The following is a 23,765-nucleotide window of genomic DNA, read 5'->3' as shown; positions in this document are numbered from 1 at the left end:
TCTACTCCAGCTCACTTTACAGAGGAGGAAACTGAGGCAAGCAGGGGTTAAATGACTTTCCCAGGATCACACAGCTGGTAAGTGTTTGAGGCTGGATTTGAACTCAGGGAGATGAGTCTTCCTGACTGCAGACCCAGTACTCTCTCTACTGCGCTACCTAGCTGCCTAGTTTAACATGTCTTATTAGTGAGTTCATGCATTGGATTATTTATGACCAGGTTAGCTCACCCTCCCTGAAGTTCATCGTCACTCCAAAAAGCCAAACTTTAATATATCCAGGAGTAGTCTATGAGGATGGGGGTTGTCGATCTGTCTCCTATCCTGTACATTACAAGGGGTCCCTAAGAACCTGACTGTACCTGGACTTTCTTGTTTTCTTGTTGCTCCTTTTCTAGCTGAGTTTGCAATTTCTTCCTTTCCTGCTCCAGCTCCCGAACTCTCTTCTGCAGCTTCAAGAAGACAGTCATATCCATAGCTGCTTTCTCCAGGCCCATTTCCTTCAGGGCCAGGGGGAAAGAAAAGAAAGAGGTTTCAGACAAGGCAAATGCTTTAGGGAAACACCTCATTATCTAATTCTCTTTTGTCCCTGCTCCTCTCCTTCACAAGCTAAACACTAGCCAAACTTCTACCCAAGTTTAACCCTGTTTGCCTCCAGTTTCCTCTACCCAATCCCATGGGACCATTCCACATCATGGACGTTGATACTAACAGATTTTAAGGTTTTTGCCAAAGAAAAGTATTTTACTGCAAGTCCCCCTGAAAGCCTACAGAGCATCTGAGTGTTAGACATAAACCCTTCTCTTTCAGAAATCCATCAAAAATGGTCAATCACATAGGAAAAGTCAAATTGGATGAGAACAAAGTCCTTTGGGGGAGGGGAGAGATGAAAAAGAATTCTTTAAAAAATAAAGGGGCAGGGGCAGCTAGGTGGCTCAGTGGATAGAGTGGCCCTGGACCTGAGTTCAAATCCGGCCTCAGACACTTGACACTTACTAGCTGTGTGACCCTGGGCAAGTCACTTAACCCCAATTGCCTCATCCTCCCCCCCCCAAAATGAAAAAAAGAAAAAGAAAAAAAATAAAGGGGTAGCTAGTGGCACAGTGGATAAAGCACTGGGCCCTGGATTCAGGAGGACCTGAGTTCAAATCAGTCCTCAAACACTTGACAGGTACTAACTGTGTGACCCTGGGCAAGTCACTTAACCCTCATTGCCCTGCCAAAAAAATAAAAAGTAAAAAAAACAAAACAAAAAAACCCAGTCCCACATAAGAGACACTAAAGAATGTGGAAAATAAACCCCTACTCATTAACAAACTACATGATCGGGGGCAGCTAGGTGGTGCAGTGGATAAAGCACCTGCCCTGGATTCAGGAGTACCTGAGTTCAAATCTGGCCTCAGACACTTGACACTTACTAGCTGTGTGACCCTGGGCAAGTCACTTAACCCCCATATCCCCACAAAAAACCCAAACAAACAAAAAAACAAGCTATGTGATTAGTAATCATTGTCAAGATTGTGGTCAAACCATGATAGATCATATCTTGGGACAATAGTAACATATCTGCTTCTATATCTAATATATTATGGAACAGTGGTTTCTTGACATTTTTTTCCCTTTAAGCTTGTGTTTGTTTATCTGTCCTCTGGATTTTTTTTTTTTTGCTTTTTTACAGGGCAATGAGAGTTAAGTGAATTAATTGCCCAGGGTCACACAGCTAGTAAGTGTCAAGCATCTGAGGCCTGATTTGAACGCAGGTCCTCTGGAATCCAGGGCCAGTGCATTATCCACTGCACCACTTAGCTACCCCATGTCCTCCAGATTTTTAAGGGGAGCTTCACCTAGGGGCTCGACACCTGTCGAGAAGTGGCCCAGCCTCCCCATCATTATCACTATGATCACCACCACTATGATCATCAATTGGCACCTTCAGAGTGGTACATCCAAGAGCCCTAGGAAGAGGAATGTTTACCACACCACTGGCCCTATAGTTATAGGCTATAGTCTGGCCACTATAGATAGTCATCATCACAGGATACAACTCTTGTGAAGATGAGACCAGGCATTTTGAAGTTTCTTTGAGGAAGTGATAATTTTATTCTTTCCATTTTCACATTGCCCCCTTGTTCTAATATGTTTGGGCAATTTTCTTTAATGATCTCTTGAAATAAGAGATTCAAGTTCTTTTTTCTTTTGGTCACAGATTTAAGGTAAACAGATAACCCCTGACTCTTAACTTATCCCTCCTTAATATGTTTTTTTTCAGGTCAGTTGTTTTTGATATGAGATATCTTATATTTTACTCAGGTTTCTCTTTTTTTTGGTTTTGTTTTAAGAATTTTGTTGTCTCCTGAAATCATTCATTTCCAAGTGCATTCTGATTTCCAGGGAGTTTATTATTAGGGTGAGCTTTCTACCTCTTTTATTAAGCTGTTAATCCTTTTTTATATTGCTCTCTTCCATGGTTTTCATTTCTTTTATTATATCTTTTTTAATTTGCATAATTTCTTTGAAGAATTCTAATTATTCTTTTTGGGAAAGCTGCTTATTCTTTGATGTTTTGATTCTAAGTGTTTTTTAATTATGTGTGTGTGTTGGTCATCCCCATCAACGACAAAGTCTTTTATTGTGTTCCTTTGTTGTTTATTCATTTTTGCTGCTGAGGCCTCAGGAATTGAGTTCTAGATCTTAGTCCTTTCCCTTCACCACGGACATCAAAGTAATTGTCTCCTGTGATCAGCTTTGGTTCAAGCCCTTTCCTTTGGATGAGAAGAGAGGAGAGGCCTTTTCTTTAATCTTCAGTAAAATCTGAAAATGCTCTCCTCTTATGGGAGAAACCTAGTTGAGGCCTTTTCCTTCAAGGGACAAAGAGAGAGGGGTTAAGGGCCATTTTTTACACAATTAAAAAAAAAATCAATGGTCAGCCTGAGTAGAATCTTTTCTTTCTTAACATGGAAGTGTTTCTTTTTCCTTAGTGCATCAGGTTTTTGTTTTACTTGGGTGCTTAAGTTTGGCAGTTTTACCTGAGTCTCTCAGGGGATTTCTTCCTGCTGAGGCAACTGAGACTTTTAGGGTGAAGTCTTGTGATTTCATCCTGCAAGGGACTTTTGCTTACTGAGGCCTGATTCCTTTCTCTTTCATCTTTGAGGGGATCTGGATCATATTTACAGCTTGTCTAAGAGGTAGGTTGTTAGTAATTTAGTTAATGGTGGGATAAAGCTGAGCTGTACTGCTTCCATCTTAGTCTGGAAAAATCTTTGTTGCTCCAATACAGATCTCATTTCTAAGATGCTGCCTTGATTTTTCTATTTGTGTCCCCAATGCTTGGCACACAGTAGGCACTTAATAAATGTTTTTTCATTCATTCAACTGTAACTGTAGCATTATGACCAGAGAATATCAGAAGTTGAAAAGACCACAGAGATCATCTAAGCCCATTCATTTTATAGATGAAGGAACTGAGACCCCAGGGAGGTAAAGAGATTTGCTTTAGGTGATCCAGGTAATAATCATATGGATATATGAAATTATCCTACTGTCTTCAATGGCTTGCTCAGAAGTCAAGCTATTCACCCCACATTTCTCTGCATTTCTTGATCTTTTATGAAAAATCAACAAAAACTCACCTTCCTGCCTCATTCTTCCATATCTGAATAAAGGAATAACATATATCCTTTTGCAAACTAAATGTCAACCCTTGAGAGTACTGTAATAGATATAAGTACAAGCCTGAGATTCAGGAGATCTGTGTTTTAGTATCTGTTCTGTCACTAACTGATTGTGTGACTCTGACCCAAGCCACTTTCCCCTATCAAACAATTATTCAAAAGGGATTTATGAAACACCAAGTTTGTGTTAGGGAGTGGGAGTACAAATTTAAAAATGAGCTGGTCTGGGGCAGCTAGGTGGCGCAGTAGAAAGAGCACCGGCCCTGGATTCAGGAGTACCTGAGTTCAAATCTGGCCTCAGACCCTGGGCAAGTCACTTAACCCCAACTGCCTCACCAAAAAAAAAAAAACCAAAAAAAACAAAACAAAAATGAGCTGGTCTCTGGCTTCAAGGATTTTATATTATACCAGGCAGATATAACACATACTGGACCTTGGTCTTCTCATCTGTAAAATGAAGAGGTAAGACCAGATGGTTTCTAAAGTCCCTTCTAGTTTTGACATTCTGTGTTTCTTAATAGAGACAGTTACCTTGGGGGCGAGATTTTTAATTCAACTTCTCTTTTCATCACTGATAAAATTTTATATCCTAATAGGAGATATCATTGCTGCTTAAGGCTATTCAGGAAAGGCGCATTATCATTTCTTTCTCTCCAACAAATTGTACACAGTGGCCTTGAGCCAGAGAGACTTACCTCCACCTGCTGGATTGCATCTTCTGTATCTCCGATCTCAGATGTGGAGACTGATGGGTAATTTGAGTCAGATTCTAAACTACTCTGGTTTGAAGGATTTCGCCTATGACCCGGGGTTTGCTGTTCAAAGAGACAATTGTCAAAATAATTTAACACATGAAATCTCATAAAGGAACAGTATTAAGCAGCACTATGAATTCTGGAGGACAAATAGATCTTGTGTTTTGTTGTTGTGGTTAATCTCATACAAAAAAAATATATCAGCATTGGTGACCTCTTAGAATGGTGGCTAACAGGGACATCTCAAAAGAGCCATTTCATCTACATTTCCTGCAGCCACCTAAGTAATGACATCACAATCCAATAAACACATGCTTACCCCCATAGTAAGGTTGGGCAATTCTGTTGCTCAATGAAATGCAAATCCATAAGGCTTAGGGTAACAATCTACAAGAGAGGGCCTTGTGAAATGATCCCTGACTCCCCAGGCAGAGAGTGAGCATCACTCCAAAGCTGCATGTCATTATACGCTCTCTTAAGAGGATCCTGGAAACAGAGCCCTCCAGTCTTCTCTCCCTACCCTCATTACTATTACAGGCAAATTTTGAAAACTGGTGGTGGATATTAAAAATGGAGTTTTCCATTTATATAGTTTATTTAGAGTAACTTTTTTTTCTTTTTTAGCATCTGACTCAACTGAAAGAGTAAAAGCTAGACTTGCTGGGGCAATTTTATAATTCCTCATATGTTCCTACTCAATTTCTCTTCCTGCTTACTCAACCAATGTTGTATGGATAGGAAATCCTGTAGGGAAATGTTTACTTGAAGCAGAAAGAAAAAGAATAATTGCAGTTCTGAATTATCATGAAAATGTGTCTGTGTATGTGATGTTTCATCAGGTATTTGAGAAAACAATCTAAATGGAGTATTATTCAAAGCATGTCTGAGTCACTTTACGCAAGGTACCACTTAAACCACATTAGGTCTTCTCGGCTTCATTCATATGCTAGCTTCAACTGAAGATGAAGCATGCTTTCCAGCTCTACTCAGTGGACTAGAGGGGCAGAATGAAGCTTACATTTTCAGACATGGCCAATATGTGGTTTTATTTTGCTTGAAGCGGGTGCATAGTGAAATTGATGTGGCAGAAAGAATGAAAAAGAAAGGAAGGAAGGAAGGAAGGGAGCAAAAAGAGCAAAGATGAAAAATAAATAGAAGATAGCAGAAAGAAGTTCAGAAATGGACACAGGGAAATTTTGTTGCTCTTGTCTTAAATTTAATATGCATTAAAAAACAAATTGTTAAGTAGCAATAGAGTTCCAAAGGTTCAATTATACAATACGCTTTCTGTTCTTTGTATACTGAAATTTCATGTTTGTGGATGGATGTTAAGTTCACAATAAAAAAGAGGAATTTAATTTAAAATATCTCTCAGCTTTAAATGGTGATGGAAGCACAAAAAGTTCTGTAAACCAGGAAAACCCTGAAACAAACTAGAGCACTCGCTGGTGAGCTGCCCAACAATGTCCCACAGGATCCTTTATAAGACCCAGCAGTCACAGCTAGATATTGTTTGACAATAAGTTTTCCTACCCAGATACTTGCTTACATTATGCCTGCCTCCCCCAAGGAATGTCAAGCTTAGACTCTGGTCACACCTTATCAGAGATCAGCTCCAATGGACTAGGGGAAATGAACAGTGAGGTCAGAGGGCATTTGAGTAGACCAGAGGTGTTTAGGAAGAAGGAATTACTCTCCTTACCTTTATGATGGTCATCTCATCCCGAAGGTTGTCATAGCTTTGCTCCAAACGGGAATACTCCTTCACAAGGTTTTGGTACCGTGACCGTTCCTCCTCCAGCTCCTTCTTCATTAGGAGATTCTCCTTTACTGAATTTTGGGCAAATTCATCTGAAAAGAAGGCATATTAAGCCACCATTTCATCTGCTAAATTAATCCCCCCAGTGGTTATTGACACTGGTACACTGATTAGTCCCTTGTCAAAAATCTGCCCATGATGGAGTTGCTATACCTGCCTCCAAAGAATCAATTCACGTAATATATGAGGGATGCCCATCTCATCATGCATAAGGCAGCAGAGAGGAGAAAAGCCTTGCCCAGAGAGAGTTGGAGGAGAGAGGAATACCAAGGATCCAGATGGCTTTGGTTCTCTGAAGTGGGCCTTGAATTTCATATTTTTTCAGGTTCAAGCCATTCCAACAGTTGTCATGGGAATTGCTGTCAGTATTACTGGAAGAATTCATGCCCCCACCCTCTCACCTAAGTTTGAAGTTGCTAAAACACTATTGGCTTGGTAGGGTTAGGGTTGATGGAAGAGTGGATAAGCCATAAAAGAATAAGAGATCAAAGAGAAAGCATTGATTAAGAACCTACTATGTGCTAGGCAACTCTCTAAGGCTGAGCTGTAGGAGTTGCACCCTGTTCCAGTGTGTTTTCCTTACTAGAAGTTCCCTAAAACAATGAAATCACAAATCTGGATAACAATAACAATAATAATGTGCCTAGCATTGTGCCTCCGAGAAAGGATATTATAGTCTTAGTTTTAAAATTTTATTTATTTATTTTGTGGGGCAATGAGGGTTAAATGACTTGTCCAGGGTCACACAGCTAGTAAGTGTCTGAGGCTGTTTTGAACTCAGGTCTTCCTGAATCCAGGGCTGGTGCTTTATCCACTGCACCACCTAGCTGCCCTGATATTATAATCTTAGGCAAGGGGTGGGAACTAAGGAAGGAATGTAGGGGAAAGGGCCTCACAGGATCTGGGTCCCGAGATCAATCTAAATTTGGCAACATCTACAATTGTTGCAATTCCTTGATAACTTTGCCTGTTGGGTTCTTAAAGGGAACCCGGGCAACTCAACAAGGACACCTCTCACCTGCCAGAACCCCACAGGGATCTTTGGCCCTCATAAAGAAATACATCCCTAAACAAAGCTCAGTCTAAATATTTCACAAATCTGACAGCAAGGGGCTTCTCTTTAAAAGGAGTCATTTCCCCCAGAGCTGCTCCAATTAATATCTTAAAATGAAATGGCATAGGGTGGAGGGGTGGTTGCTCATTTCTTTCCCTTTTTTAAAAAATATTTATTTTATTTTATTTTTTTTAGTGAGGCAATTGGGGTTAAGTGACTTGCCCAGGGTCACACAGCTAGTAAGTGTTAAGTGTCTGAGGCTGGATTTGAACTCAGGTACCCCTGACTCCAGGGCTGGTGCTCTATCCACTGCACCACCTAGCTGCCCCCACTCATTTCTTTCGTAATCCCTCCCAGATTAAATCAGATTTCTCCACACTGCCATCATACATAGCAGCATGACAAACCAGTGAACTTTTTTTTTTGCCAGGGGGAGAGGGATGGGAGTAGGGGAACAAACATGAATGGAAAATAAAGAGGGGCCCTTCTGACACACTGAAAACACACAGATGATTCACCCAGCACCTTACCTTTAGATTGGCACAAGATTTGGTTGTTAAGTATTTCTTTTTCATCTTTCAAAAGCGCGTTCTCTTGCTCCAGGTCCAAAACTCGCTAAAAAAGAAAACACATACCCACACAACAGGGGAACATGTTACCTCTTGTAATGCCAGCCAGCTCAAGGTCAGGCTCATTCTTTATGGGAATTACATTTCACCTGGTTGACTTTGAATGTTCTCTTTCTTCCTTTCATTTTTTTTAAACAAGCCTCCTTCCTCCTTGATTTCACCCCTTATATTAGGCGGATACAAATAAACAAAAAAACTTCATCAACCAGACCTGGGAAAGGGAATGCCTTTCATGATTTTCTATTGTCTAATAAAAATGTCACATAAAATATCATCATAAAAGGCTGGGCTGAGCTGATTCCCTTGGTCTCAGTATGTATGAAAACCTCAGGTATATCTTGGAAGTGGGACCAAGCCCCTCCCCTCCATCCCCTGCCTTGGGAAATGCTTTAGTAGGGGCAGAGACTCTCAACGAGCAGATTTCTTAAAGTTTTTGTCTCTTTTTCCCTGGGGGAGTGGTCAGGGTGAGGGTCAGGGCACTAGGAAAGGACAGGAAACTTGCTACTAGACACTGGTAGAAGGAATATCAAACTTTTCTTCACTATTCAGTACCAGGAGCCACATGAAAGGAGTAAATGTATTGAAACAGCAAAGGAGAACACAAAGCATTTTTTAAATGGGCGGGGGGGGGGGGGGTGTGTCTAAGGACAAGTGGGAAGGAATTAAGAAAAATATAATTGAAGTTTAATATTGATATATATGTTCTGCTGGTGAAGATCCATTATAATATTCCAGAGAAGTTTCACTATGGAAATACAAGAGGTTAAGAATGGAGATGATCCATCTCAAACATAATATGAGTTAGAAACCTATGGAGGCTTCTCCATCTATGGATTTCTCTGGTAGCTCTCATTGATATCTACCTGCATCACTATCATTGCTTCTTATGGATACATGTTGCAGGTAATTGTAAGATGCTCTAACAAAACAGTTTCATAGCACTCATCATGGTGGGTAATGAAACAGCCAACAGATGGGGAAACTGATGCAGAGAGAAACCAAGTGACTTGTGTGCATCCGATCAGATGTACAACAGATGTACAAATGAGTTGCCTTCACCTTCCCAGTTGCTAGGTCCTAACCATAAGAAATCACTATATTGTTAAACTGTGACTTTATCATTTTCCTTCCTCTATTTTTGGAAGTGACTTTTTATCCTTATTTACCTTTTTTCTCCCCCTTTTTCGGGGCAATGGGGGTTAAGTGACTTGCCCAAGGTCACACAGCTAGTAAGTGTCAAGTGTCTGAGGCTGGATTTGAACTCAGGAACTCCTGAATCCAGGGCCGGTGCTTTATCCACTGCGCCACCTAGCCGCCCCCTTATTTACCTTTTAATGGGGCCCAGCCTGATATATGTGGCACTGCTTAGAGTCAATCAATGATTGTTTTTCACATACCTATTGTATACAGGGCACTTTATGGAGGACACAAGGATGAAGGAGGCACAGTTCCTGGCTTCAAGATGTTTATGATGGGGCAGACATAAGACAACAGTGCTAATCTGAAGGAAGCACCAGAGATCCATATCTTATTTTATGTGCTTTAATCCTTATTGTTCCTACCCTGCTTTAGTCTACAATCTCTTATTTCAGTTTAGCCATTGAATTGACCCGGACAAAAACTGCAAACTCTCTACATAGACAGAAAAATTGAAGCAATATCTTGGCTCCTGTTTGGTAACGCAGAATTATGGGGACTAATGTTTTAATGCTGCCTATGACACCTTGTACTTTGCAAGTCACAGGGTAATGCTCCTTTTCCCCTTTCACACCTTTCCCCTCACCCTGCCCTTCCTTGTCCCACCTTGGAATAGTTTTACTCGGCAATTTCAATATAAATCTGAAGAATGCTCTTTCAATACATTTCATACTAAATCCAAAGAAAGCAGTGAAAGTTCTGCTGCCTGAGTCACAAATAGAACATCATCTACAAACAAATTAGATTAAAGATCTTTTGGAGGAGAAAGGGAAATTCACTTGACAAAAGTGACATTGGCAGAAGAATTAGAAAGTGATTTAACCAAGATAACTGACCATAATGTGAAAACAAAGTCAAATCCCAAGAGGATAATCTTTCTATGATCCCAGATTAAGCAAACTCTCTTAATTTAAAATGTGTGTGACTAACTCTTTTCTGGAGTTTTAAGTCAATTTGTAAAAGTTTCTCTTTTCAAGGTAGTTCACTAATCTGTTCAACCAATCAAGTAATTACTGAAGGCTTACATGGGCTCAGAACTGTACTAGGCATTAGGATTGCCTGATTTCTAGTGTATGGACTAGAAGTATGGTGGTATATGTTGATCAGAGAGGAATACATGATGTATTTCTGTCCATCACCCCACACAGTGCAATGGACACTGAACTCTAGTCCAAACCTAGCTCTACCTATGTGGTTGTGCAGTTTGGGCAAGTTCCTTCCTCAGTGTGGTCCTCAGCTTCCTCATTTGTAAAATGAAGATGGGGAAAGGTTCGGATTAGATCATCTCCAAGCTCCTTTTCATGGTGACACTCTAGGGTTGGACTCTGATTCCATATTTGATATATTCACGGTGGGTATTCTATGATGAGAGTGTGACCTACTCAGGTGTCTTGACATAGAAGATGATGGGATAACTCAGGAGCAGTAATACCTGGATCATAATGTCCTTTAGAGGACAAAGTTGGGTAGATTCTTTTTAAAAACCAAAGAACATTGATTAGGTATGGCTGTATTTTAGGGGTGAGGTGAATTGTTAACCAAGATGATTTATTTGCAGAAGCTCATTTGCTGCTTGTGCCAATTCTTTCACTACTCTGTCTGGCATCCTCAGGACAGGGCTGGGGTATTAGAGCAGGCACTTCAGACATAGGTTCGATTTCCAGAGGTCCTGTCAGAGCCTGGGAGCCTGACAAGTCTAGAATGTGTTAAATAAAACTTGAGTAGAGGCAGAAGTCCTGGGACCTAATTCATTGAAGCCTCTTAGTGTCCAAAGAGATGAACTGATCAAATAGGGTTTCTCCCTGTCAGAGGGTATACCTAACATCATCTCTCCTCCAGAGCAATTCTCCACAGCACTGGAATCTGGCTGTCTTTAGAGGATGCTAGATTTGGATACAGAAGGAACCTTTGTGATTGTCTCTTCATTTCACTGGTAGGGAAACTGAAGTCAAGGGTGATTAGGTCACATAGGTGACCTTGGAAGAGTTAGAATTTTAACCCAAGTCTTCTGACCCCAAATTCATTTCAACTGCTGTCTTTTCCCCATTTTGAGAACTTCAATGTAAGATTAAAAGGGATTAGAGCTAGAAGGTACTATAGAAATCATCAGGTCCAATCATCCCATTTTAGAGATCAAGAAACTGAGGCCTAGAGTAATGAACTGACTTGCTCAAGATCACACAGGCAGTAAATAGTTGAGTGAGAATTTGAATTTGGTTTCTCTGTGTTCAAGTCCAATGCTCTCTCCACTACACCATATGTAGTGTGTCAAGTTGTAGATCTATCTATAAGTAGAATTTAGAGAACAATAGTTCTGCCATGACCAGTGCTATAGGGGAAAGAAGATTATTCCTTAGCCCAAGGAGACATAATATACATCTATCCTATTGGGGTCCTATGTTGTGGCAGGCTAATTCATGCACGCTCACACCATGCTCACATTCAGTTCTTCTGAGCAGGCAGAAGATGAGATGTTCCATTAAACAAGTGGGTCTGATATTTATAACTTGTCAATGGAGGGGGCCCATAGATGAAAGGCAGATGTTCAATGGAACTGGTAATGAGGTGCAAAGTCATGAAGACCCTTCACAACGGAAACTCAGAACTCAGTAACTTTTACTTAATGGTCCTTCAGATGCTTTCTCAGCAGAGCTTTCACTGCATGGGTTTTATATGCACTTTTAGGTTGGCCCTGTAAGGCTAGAAGCACAATGGGGAGAGAAACAGACATACAGTAATGAGGCCTGGTGAGAAACTCTAAGACTTGAGTAATGGGACCCTTCTTAACATCATCAAAAAGACCATGTTCATTATCACCTCTTAAAACTTGACTCAAAACCTATCTCCTCCAGGAATTCTCTGACTCACTTCATTCCTCTGCTTCCCCATAGCATCCAGAGAGACTTTGTTTCTACAGGACTGATGGGTTATTTTGGAGATTTTTTTTTTTACTTGTTCTGTTCTCTTCCTATGTCCCTATGTTCAGTCTCAGCCTCTCCCGGCCAACAAGGCTAGAGCGCTACAAAGGGAGGAATGTCACCTTTTTAAAAAAAATTCTCTTATTCTTCCTCTCTTGCTTCCTGGATTCTCTAGCTTTCTTCCAGTCCTAGCTAAAATCCCGCCTTCTACAGGAAGCCTTTTCCAATTCCCTTTAATTCTAATGCTGTCCCTTTCTGGATTGTTGCAAATTCATCCTGTACACAGTTTGTTTGCACATGCTTGTTTGCATGTTATCTCCCCCATTAGACCAGGAGCTCCCTGAGAACAGGGGTTGGCTTTTGCCTTTCTTTGCATTCTCATCATTTAGCACAGTGTAGGTACTTAATAAATATTTGACTGATTGACCCCCATGATGTTTAGAACATTGCTCTGAATACATCAGTTACTCAGAGGCTAGATGTCTGGTGTAGTGGATAGAGCACCAGGACAGAAAGAAGACTCGAGTTCAAATCTAGCCTTAGACACTGGCTTTGTGACTCCAGCCAAGTAATTTAACCCATCTGCCTCAGTTTCTTCAACTGTAAAATGGTAGTAATAAGAGCACTTAACTCATAGGGATGTAGGGAGAATCAAATGAGATATCTGTGAAGTGCTTAGCATGGGGCCTGACACATAGCAGGCACTTAAAAATGTTTGTTCCCTTCTCCCATTCTCTCTTCAGAGAAGGATAGTTGAATGAATGAAGAATAATAGTAAGCCTTTCGAGGACCACAGGGTCCTAAATCAAGCTGTAGAGCTAGAAGAGACTTCAGAGGCCATCTAGCCCAACTTCCTCATTTTACAGATAAGGAAACTGAGGTCAAGAGCTAAAGTGATTGTCCAAGGTCATGGGCAGCAGAGGAAGGACTTCAACTCATGTTCTTTGACTCCAGAGACAGTCCTCTGTTTATAGCTATGAGCTACCTATATTGCCTCCATTCATAATTGAGAAAGTTATACAGAGGAACAAAGCTGTTTGACCAAGGATGCTCTGACAATTTGATATGAAAGATGGGGATAGTTAACCTAGGTCACTCAGCTCTGATAATGTGCAGCTCAATTCACATAAACCTGACACTGAGGGGGAGCAGTCTGCCTCCTTCACAAGTGTTCCAAAAATTGGGGGTTCTCATTTATCAGCATCTGAAAGATGCAGCTGGAAGTGACAGTTCCCGTGTCCAGAGGCATTTGTGAGATAGTTTCATATTTTGTTTTAATTCTTATTTACTTTAAGATTTAAAAAACCCTCATTTCTGGACCATGCTAATTAGACAATGTTTGTTCAACTCCCATCTCATACCATCTATCAACTGGTTTTCCAAATCTATAAAAAGAGGTAGCTGTCCTTGGTAGCCTAGCACTTATAGAGTGATTTAAGATTTGCAAAGTGTTTTACATATATCATCTCATCTGAATCTTGGGAAGTAGGTACTATTATTATCCTTGATTTTTAGATGAATAAACTGAGGCTGAATGAATTTAAGTGACTTGCCCAGGCTCACAGAGCTAGTTAAGTGTTTGAGGTAGGATTTGAACTCAGGTCTTCCTGATTTGAAGTCCAGAGATCTATCTACTATGGCATCTAGCTGTCACACAACGACCTTGCAAGGTAATAAAGTCACATTTACCATAATAAATTCTCATTTATTGGCCATATTCTGGTCCCTTGTACCCTGACTGGGGACTGTCTACTGTTTGAGATGGCAGCTGACAGCCAACCTTTGTAGTCCAACTGTTTCCCTTTCCAGAGGTCTTAGAAGACATGGTGAGAGATATCAAAGTAACAAAGAGACTGCAGTGGATAAAAGCACTGGTCCTGGATTCAGGAGGACCTGAGTTCAAATCTGACCTCAGACACTTGACACTTAATAGCTGCGTGACCCTGGGCAAGTCACTTTAACCCTCATTGCCCTGCCCCCCCCCAAAAAAAAGAAAAAAGAAAGTAACTAAGAGACAAGACAGGCTAGATTTTTTTCCCTCCATAACAGTGTATGAAAATAATATCCTGACTAGGTTCTAGGATCTATTAATAGGACTGAAAGGATCATAGATTTAAATCTGGAAGAGACAGAAGAAACATCACAGCATTGCTAGTTAAATTCTCATTCTCTCTCTCTCTCTCCCTCTCTCTCTGTCTCAGCAATCAGGGTTAAGTGACTTGCCCACAGTCACACAGCTAGTAAGTATTTAAGGTAGGATTTGAACTCAGGTCTTTCTGGCTCCAAGGTCAGTTGCCCTATACACTGTATCACCTAGCTGCCCCTTGAATCTTCTCATTTTACAGATGAAAAAACTGAAGCCCAGAGAAGAGATGATATTTGCCCAAGGTCATACCTACTTGCCCAAGGGGCAAAGCTGGGACTTGAACCCAGGTCTTCTGCTGTCAAAACCAAGGCACATGTCCACCCTACCACATTGTTTCTTGAAGAAAAAAATCTAAATAGGGATGATTACAAAATGTTTGTATTTCTAATGGCTTGTTGCAGCAGCACGATGGACCCTAATGTTCAGGAGGCAAATAGGACAAATCAGGCTAATATAGCCCTGGCATGCTGTGAGCAATAGCCAAAGCTTTACTCATCTTAATTTACAAGTTCCCCAGCCTTGAAAATTTCCTCTCACCTGGACTGCACTTCAACAGTTTCTCTGCTCTCTGAAGCAAAATTTGTCTCCTAAATACAACTACTCGATTCATCTTCCCAAATGGACACGTTTGATCACTTCAATCTCCTACCCCCCAAACTGTCAGTGGTTCCCCAGTACCTACTGGAAAAACTCCAAGTGTCTTAGACTGGTATTCATGGCCACCATGATTTGGCTTCCATATTCCTTTCCAGCCATCTTTTTCCTGGTTCTTCATCATGTACCTTCATCTACAATTTAGACTTGCTGTTCCCTAAACATGTGGTTCTCCATCTCTATGTTTGCTTAGGTTGTCTCTCTGTTGGAATGCCTTTCCTCTCTTTTTGTTCTTTTTAAACAATATATAATACTTTCACAATCTATCTTGTGTTAGAGAAGGCAGTGTAGTATAGTAGAAAGGACAGTGGATTGGGGGTCAAAGGACCTGAGTTTGAATCTCGGTTCTGTCAATTACTACCCTACATCACCTTGGGTTAAGTCATTTAACCAACTTGGCCTCAGTTTCCTCATCTATAGAATGAAGTTGTTGGATTAGAGACTTCTAAGGTTTCTTCCACCTCTACATCTATGATTTTATGATCAGAAGAGCCATTTATGGGTATGTGTGAATAATATGAATTATTCATGGAAGAGCTGTGATTAGAACTTCTTATTTGCTCAGCAAAAGTACAGGAATGGATACAACATTGACAAATCAGGATTCAATGAATAAGAATCCTGTATCAGTTCTTCACTAGCTGTATGATCCTGGGTAAGTCACTTAACTCTTTTTTTTTAAACAGAGCAATGGGGTTAAGTGACTTGCCCAGGGTCACACAGCTAGTAAGTGTTAAGTGTCTGAGGCTGGATTTGAACTCAGGAACTCCTGAATCCAGGGCCGGTGCTTTATCCACTGCGCCACCTAGCCGCCCCCACTTAACTCTTTTAATAATTTCCTCATCTGCAAAATAGTAATAATAACAAGACTCACCCTTACAGGATTGATGTGAGGATCAAATGAGATGATATATGCAGGTGCTTTGTAAATCTCAAGGTGCTTTATACATGTTAGCTATTACTACTTTTTGAACAAACACCTTTATCTCATGATCCTTTTTGATGCCCTGCAACATCTAGCAGAAATCCAGAAACTTGGCTTGCCTGAGAAATGGTTCTTACTTAATTCTTTTAGAATGATCCTTCAAATAACTATTTTCCTACTCAGGAGAAGGAACTATTTCAGGTGAGCACATAAGTAGATAATGTTGATTTTTAATATTGTAAATTGGTATATGCCTGCAGACAGGGAGGCAAGTTGTTAAAAATAGTAATAAATTGTACTCAAGAACTCTCTGGATATGGATTTTTCAGGGTTATTTTGGAGTCAGTGAATCAAACTCACAGGATCACAAGCAAGTCAATTAAGTCCAATTCAATTCAACAAAAATTCATTAAGCATATATTGTATGTAAAGAGAAAAGTAGCATGGCCTGATGGACAGAGGATGACTTCAAAGCTAAGCAGAACCAGGTTTCAGTCTTGCCTCTGATACATACTGGCTGTGTGACCCTGGGAAGGTAGATTAACTTCTCAGTGCTCTGTTATTGCTGAATCGTGGTGTTTTTTTTTTTTCAGTTGTGTCTGACTCTTCATGACCATATTTGGGGTTTTCTTGGCAAAGATACTTGGCAAGTGGTTTGCCATCTCCTTCTCCAGCTCATTTTACAGAGGAAGAATTGAGGCAAACAGGGTTAAGTGAGTTGCCCAAGGTAACACAGCTAGTAAGTGTCTGAGGCCAGATTCCAGGTCTGGTGTTCTCTCTCAATATGCTATACAACTTTTTAAGTCTATGAATAGCCAAGAAGGTGGCAACTTGCTCTGGAAGAGAGCATTACCATCTGGAAGTTCCCCATGCAAATGAAATCACTGGTTGAGTCCCTATCCCCGTCCTATGTGCACAAATGCAATAGGTGGAGGGGATGCAAAAATAAAAATGAAGTAGTACTTGCTCTGGATGAGCTTCTGAAATGTACATATCCCCTTAAAGTTAAGTAAGTACAAGGTATTTTGAAGAGAGTGGGGCACTTACAACTGGGGAGATCAGGGAAAATTTTATGGAGCAGATAGTACTTGAGCTGAGCCTTGAAAGAAGGGAAGGAGCCAGGCAAAGATGAGGGGAGATATTCTAGGTGGGGGATGGTATGTGCAGATGCACATAGATAGAGTATTAAGTTCAGAGACCAACCATTAGTCCAGGTAGCAACGGTGGCCCAATGGATAGTGTGTAGGACTTGGAGTCAGTAAGACCTGAATTCAAATCTTGGCTCAGATGCTTAATAGTGATGTGACCTTGGACAAGTCACCTAACCTCTGTCTCAGTTTCGTCTTCTGTAAAATGGAGATAATACTTGTACCTGTATTCGTTGGTTTGTTGTGAGGAAGAAATGATTTAACATGTAAAGCATTTAGCAAACCTTAATGTGCTATTTAAATGCTAGTTATTATTATTATTAGCCATTATTTGGTTAAACTGTCAAATGTACAGAAGGAAACAGTATGAAAAACAAGGCTAGAAAGACAAGTAGGAACCCAAATATGGAAGGACTTAATGGAAGGTTTGTATTTTATATAGGCAATGGGAAGCTACTGGCAATGTTTGATCAAGAGAGTGATGTGGTCAGACTTGTGCCTCAGTTTCTGCAAATGTAAAATGACAATAGTCCCTCCCTCTAAGGGTTGTAATGAGGATCAAATGAGATGATATTTGCTAAGCACTTATCACAGTGCTTGGCACATGGTAAGAACCATAGAAAGGTTTATCTCTATATGTTTATTTCCTTCTTCCTCTTTTATTTTGGCTACTCTGTGGGAGATGGATTGGGGAGAAGGGAAAGCCAGGAAGTAAGAAGACCAATCAGGATATTACAATAAACCAGGAAGGAGGGGGATGAAAAGAGTGGTGCTTGTGTAAACCCAAGTGAACAACGAGATGGGGTTACCAAAACTCAGCATCTGACTCCTATGGGGAGTAACCACGATAACCTGCAGAGTACAAGTGGGAGGGCGGTGACCCCACCTGCAGAAAAAGAAAAGTGTGGAGGAGGCTGGGTGGATGGAGGAAGGGGATGAGTTTCATTTTGGACACCTCAAGTTCAAGATGTCTTGGGTCATCTAGGAGGAGATATCCAGGAGGTAACTGACAATGTGTGACTGGTGTTCAAGAGGGAGGTTGGGTGGCCATCTCTGAAGAGATGACATGTGGGAGCTCCTAATAGTGTAGAGAAAGAAGAGGACTCAGCCTAGGGAAAATCCCAAGCTAAGAGGCAGAAAATCTGGCCCCAGAGACTGAGGTAGCATGGCTAGGTAGGTGGGAGGAGGATAATAAGAGAGCAATGCAACCTAAACCAAGCAAGGGAAGAGAGAATGTGCAGAAAGAGGAGGTGTGGTCAACAGCTCATTTTATTTGGTGTTTTTTTAAGTCCAGAATAGGAAAAAAATTGTAATGAAAGCAAAAAACTTGGAAAGGAATCAAGGAGGATAAGGGTGAATGAAGGCGGTCTGCATTAGCATTCAAAAGATCATTCTAACCTTGGAGAGAACAGTTTGCATATTGTAGAAGATTGAGAAATGAGTAGGTGGTGAGGAAGTAGAAGCAGTGAAAGTAAACAAACCTTTCTAGGGTTTTGGCTGTGGAAGAGAATAAAGGTAAGGCAGCAGTAACTTGAGGGAATGTCAGAAATAATGAAACCTTTGAAAGAATGAGATAGACCAGAGTATGTTTTTAGGCATCAGAGAAAGATTGGAGACTGAAGATAAGAGAGAAGGAGGGAGGAGAGGGAGAGGGAAAAGGAGAAAGAAATAGAGAGAGGAGGGAAAGGGGGAAGAGAGGGATGGGAGACATAGAGAGAAACAAAGAAACAGAGAGAGGCAGAGAATGAGAATATCAGCTGGAGGGGAAGGTCTTAGAGTAGAGAAAAGGGCATAAAATGTTGGGTACAGGAATGTAGAAGCAGCCTGGTTGGCCTGGGTCCAGTTAGAGATGCTCTGGCCCTGAGGGGGACACTCTGACCATGGAGAAATATGGTTGATCAACTTGGGGGGTCAGTTAGAGATTACTCTTTCCTTGGAGAAACAAAGTAGTTAATTAACCAGAAAGTGGTTAGTCAGATAACAAAGTAGCCACCCAGAAAGCTGGGCACCTTGAATTGAGAGCATGAGCTTAGTTGGGAGCCAGTTGTGTTTGCTATGTGATTAGGACCTGGTAACGACAATAATCTCAAGTTAGAAATGTGGAATTTTTATTATTCGTGTATCCAAATAGCTAGCATCATCATTTTCCAAACTGCTATAACTTTTCAGTCTTAAGTCTCTCCTGTGGCCCCTTCTCTCCTCTATAAAATTGTCATCTCCTTTGTTCGGGGAGTTGAAGTTTAGACTTCTTCTCCCGGCCATACCTCTGTGTGCCAAATAATTAAAAACTTTTACTTAAATTCTAATTGGATCGTGTGTGCTAGTAATTCTTTGAGAGAGGAATATTTTCAGAACTGTTATGGGAACGCAGTGGGACCCCAAGAAACCTAAAGATCCCAACCCCCCAAGGATTCTGTAAGGACATTAATGGTGGTAGGACAATGGGGACAAGGGAGGAAAGGGTAAAGGCAAGCATATCATTGAACTGCTTTTCTATAAAGAAGAAAGTGAGGTCAGAGAATTCGCGACAGACTTGGGGAAGAGGGCCAGTGAAGGGATTGAAAAAGTCATGGTGAAGATGGAGAATTAGCTGAGGAGCAATGAGGCAGAAGAAGAGATGGGAAAATAGGCAGTTTGTGATAACAGGGAAGAATTTCTGAGTTCAAAATCATGCAGATGTCAAGTTATGGATAAGATTTAAGGTGTAATCATCTGCATGGATAGCTACGATAGAGGGAAACTACATAGAGTATAGGAGTTGATGATGGTGTTTGAGGGGGCATCAATATGTATATTAAAATCCCCTAGTATCACAGGTTGCAGTGGAGAGAAAGACTGGGAGCCAGGTATTCAGTCCCATGTGAAAGAAGAGAAAATTACCTGAAGGTGAGCAAGGATTCAAGGAGGCATAATGGGAAGGGTCGAATAGATCCATCTCTGCACTTGCAGTAAGAATATCTGTGATACTAATCAAAACATCTCATCTACCTAGAGACTCCTTTTATTTACACATCTACTTCTGCCAGGAAAGTCCAATACAGGAATTCTTTTTGGGGGGGTGGGGCAATGAGGGTTAAGTGACTTGCCAGGGTCACATAGCTAGTAAGTGTCAAGTGTCTGCGGCTGGATTTGAACTCAGGTTCTATGGAATCCAGGGCAGTGCTTTATCCACTGTACCACCTAGCTGCCCCTAATACAGGAATTCTTAATCTGGGGTCAATAGACCTCAGACAAGGAGTCTGTGAACTTGCTTAAAATTTTTTTTGCAATTATATTTCAATATAATTGATTTTCTTTGTAATCCTATGTATTTAATTTTATGCATTTTAAAATATTATTCTGAGAAAGGGTCTATTAAGCTTTATAAAACTGCCAAAGGGGCCCATAACACACACCAAAAAATTAAGAACCCCTGGTCTAAAGTAAACAAGGTTATAAAATTGAAACTATCCAGATAATTAGTAGCTTGTGGCAATTTTTAACAACCAAGTAACATTATCCATGAAGACCAAAAATAGATCCCCTCCATTTCTTCCCCCCTCCCCCAACAAGATCTGAATGATTCAGATATTTGCTTTTGCTTATATCGTGGGCAACCAGCAGCCAGTGACATCTATTCACTCCAAACACAATGACAAAAGCTCTTTCCTCTGGGACTTCACTCAGAAACAAAGCCACTGTACCTCAGTCAGTACTCACTCTATCTACACTGTTCTCCTAGGGTAGGCTCTAAAAAGGTGGGTGGTCTCGCTCCTGTGGAAGCACCTTCTTTCTGTCTTGCTCCTCATGTGCACCTGTTCACCCTGGTGATTAACAGAACCCTCCTTCCTCTCAGGTAGGCTCAGTCACAGAACAAGCATTTCCTCCTCTTCCTCCTCCTCCTCCTAACCCCTCTAGGTGGGAGCCACAAGCCAAGGCAGTAAATTGAGGGGAGAGGTGTGGAGCTTTCCCATCTACTGTTTCTTGTCATCACTGGTACCTGCCGTACAAAGCTCCCTTCAGAATCCAGCAGCAGGGGTTGATCCTGGCTAATGAGCTATCTCCTTTGCCCTGGGGTGGCCCTGTGAGGGGCCAGGCTGGTTCTCCCTGTCATTCAACACAAAACAGTTACAAGGCACAAAGCATGTAGCGCATGCCTCTTCACAGATCAAAAGGGAAAGAGCCAAGGGGTCTGGGAAGGTATTGCTCTAGGGAGAGAGTACAAAGCAATGAGAGAATTTAGAAGAAAAGAAACTGACACCCAGAAAACACTCCTTCTAGTGACTTTTCCAGTTGCCTAGATAAGAACCTCGGGGCTGGGTGGAGACCCAGGGCATTGAGAAGTCCAGTCACCGACACCATGTCCCTCTTTCCAGGACTGGAAGGGAGATCTAGCCCTTTATTAATTAGCCATGGCAGGTGGTTGTCAGTCTTACTTATTAGAGAGCTCTAGGGATAGAGCTCTCCTACCTCCTCCTACCTCCCCCTGCCTCCTCCTACCTCCAGTAATTCGTTCCATGGCTTAACATTTGATCTTTCAGCAAATTATTCTTTATATTTAACTAGAGTCCTTCTGGCTAAAGTACAGGTTGTTGGATCCCCTAAGACGAATGTACGATTCTTGCTTCACAGGATTTAAAGCTGGAAGGGACTTCGAAAGTCATCTAGTCCAACAAGCTCATTTTCCAGAGAAGGAAACTGAGGCCCCAAGAGGAGAAGTGAGTAGGAGGATTCATACCCAGCTCTCTGACACCCAAATCAATGAGTGTTCCTCTTACTACTGATGCTTGCATATTTATTAAGGAAGGCATATCTCGTTCTGGGCATGAGGCACGCTGGTAATAAACATGCCTGTGTTTGAACAAGGACCTTCTGCAAGCATATTGCTTTAGCTTTGAGAAAGGGAATTTTGTGCACCATGGCAGGCAGGGAGGGTACCAGTTTGGGCAGTAAGGAGGCCTTGGAATGGCCTTCCAATCATATCGGGTTGACAGCTGCCTGCATATAATAATAATAGCACTTACGGAGTGTTTTGAGGTTTACAAAGTGCTTTTGCCAAATATTATCTCATTTGATTCTAACAATAACCCTGAGAGGTAGGTAACACTATTATCCCATCTTGCAGATGGAGAAATTGACGCTGAGAGAGGTGAAGTGATTTGTCCAGGGGCATGTAGCTCTTAAGTGCCTAAGGCCAGATCTGAGCTCCGGACTTCCAGACATCTGATCCAATGCTCCACTGCACCACCTAGCTGTCTTGCTAGGGTTCTGTTCCCCTCTGCGAAGGCTCTGGAGTGACCCTGTTTCTCCCTTCTCCCTCCTCATCACTATACATGACGAGGCACCAAGGATACTTAGGCAGCAGTGTGGCTAGAGGATGTTGATGGTACACCAAGGATACTGGGATCTTGTTGGAGATCTGCCTGGAATTGGGAGCATGAAGCTTCTTCTTTTTTTTTTTTTTTGGCGGGGCAATGAGGGTAAAGTGACTTGCCCAGGGTCACACAGCTAGTAAGTGTCAAGTGTCTGAGGCTGGATTTGAACTCAGTTCCTCCTGAATCCAGGGACATTGCTTTATCCACTGTTCCACCTAGCTGCCCCCAACATGAAGCTATTTCTAAGCTATATTTGGAGCCCTGGAAAAAGGGGAAGGAATAGAAAAGAAAGGAAAGAAAGCAATGGAAATAAAAGCAAGCAATGGGAGAGGAGACCTGAGGCCTGGGCAATTAGAGGACTACTCTTTCACCCAACGAAATTGAAGACACCTCATGGAACGTCCGTGTCTCTGAAAGAGATTCAGTACAGATATGCAGACAGTCATAGGACCATGCCGCCTCATGGCTAGAAGGGACCATGAGGATCCAAGTCTAGTCTAACCCTCTCATTTTACAGAGGGAGAAACTGAGGTCCCATGAGCTTAAGTAATGACAAAAGCCACATAATTTGTGGCAGAGCAGAGGCTGGGTTTTCCTAGGTCTCACAATACACCTCATGCCTCATATATTGTTATTGCTAATTATGAACACTTTTTTTTTCCCCCTAGTGAGGCAGTTGGGGTTAAGTGACTTGCCCAGGGTTACACAGCTAGTAAGTGTTAAGTGTCTGAGGTCGGATTTGAACTTAGGTCCTCCTGACTCCAGGGCTGGTGTGCTATCCACTGCGCCACCTAGCTGCCCCGATTATGAACACTTCTGAGCCCTGGACTACAAGAGCCTGAGGCTATTTGGGAGGTAATTGGTATGGGTCATCTCAGAAATGATAAAAGGCAACAATTGTGGCCATAGTTCTTGGAAACCCTGTCCAGTGGCCTTGTATTGTGCTGGGGGCGGCGGGGGGGGGGGGGGAGGGTGAGGATCTGTAGGACATTAATGGTGACTGGACAAAGCAGGCAAGGAAATCAAGGGTGGGGATACCACAGAATAGAACTGGCTGTTGATAAAGTCAGAACTGTGAAGAGAAGGTGAGGCCAAAGAAGTGATGACAGACTTGGAGAACAGGGAGAGTAGGGGTATTGACAAGGCCATGGTGAGCATGAGGGAAGGCCTAACTTACTTCAGTGCTAGGTGTGGGAGATAAATATCTCAGCACCTGATCTTTAAGAACTAAGGTGAAGACAAAATCAAATGAAGTTCTACTTCAAAGATACAGACCCTAGGGGCTGAAAATAGTTTCAAAAGAGTTTTAGGGGTGACCTAAGGGATAGCCAGGCTATGCCTTTTAAAGATAACCAGGATATTGGGGGAAAGCACCTAAGCTTTGAGGTTCACATCAAAGAATTTCCCCATCAAAGATAGACCCAGGACCTGCTTTCAATGCACTTAAACAAAAAAAATGGCCACCATGAACAGGGCACTGTTGAATGATCAGTGTGAT

The 23,765-nt window shown here is 41.6% G+C and overlaps 1 protein-coding gene across 1 annotated transcript in view; it reads right to left on the bottom strand.

Moving 5' to 3' along the window:
• MYO5B (myosin VB) overlaps positions 1-23,765 on the bottom strand; it is a 577,307-nt gene that overhangs the window by 66,049 nt on the left and 487,493 nt on the right. The window contains 4 exon segments of the mRNA XM_043977928.1: positions 360-497; positions 4,364-4,483; positions 6,126-6,274; positions 7,827-7,911. Of these exon segments, the coding sequence (XP_043833863.1) occupies positions 360-497; positions 4,364-4,483; positions 6,126-6,274; positions 7,827-7,911 (492 nt within the window).

Source organism: Dromiciops gliroides, chromosome 1 (assembly GCF_019393635.1).
Source record: "Dromiciops gliroides isolate mDroGli1 chromosome 1, mDroGli1.pri, whole genome shotgun sequence".
Taxonomy (NCBI): Eukaryota; Metazoa; Chordata; class Mammalia; order Microbiotheria; family Microbiotheriidae; genus Dromiciops; species Dromiciops gliroides.
Note: the sequence above shows the minus strand (reverse complement) of the source record. Positions and strands in the feature narration are given on the sequence as shown.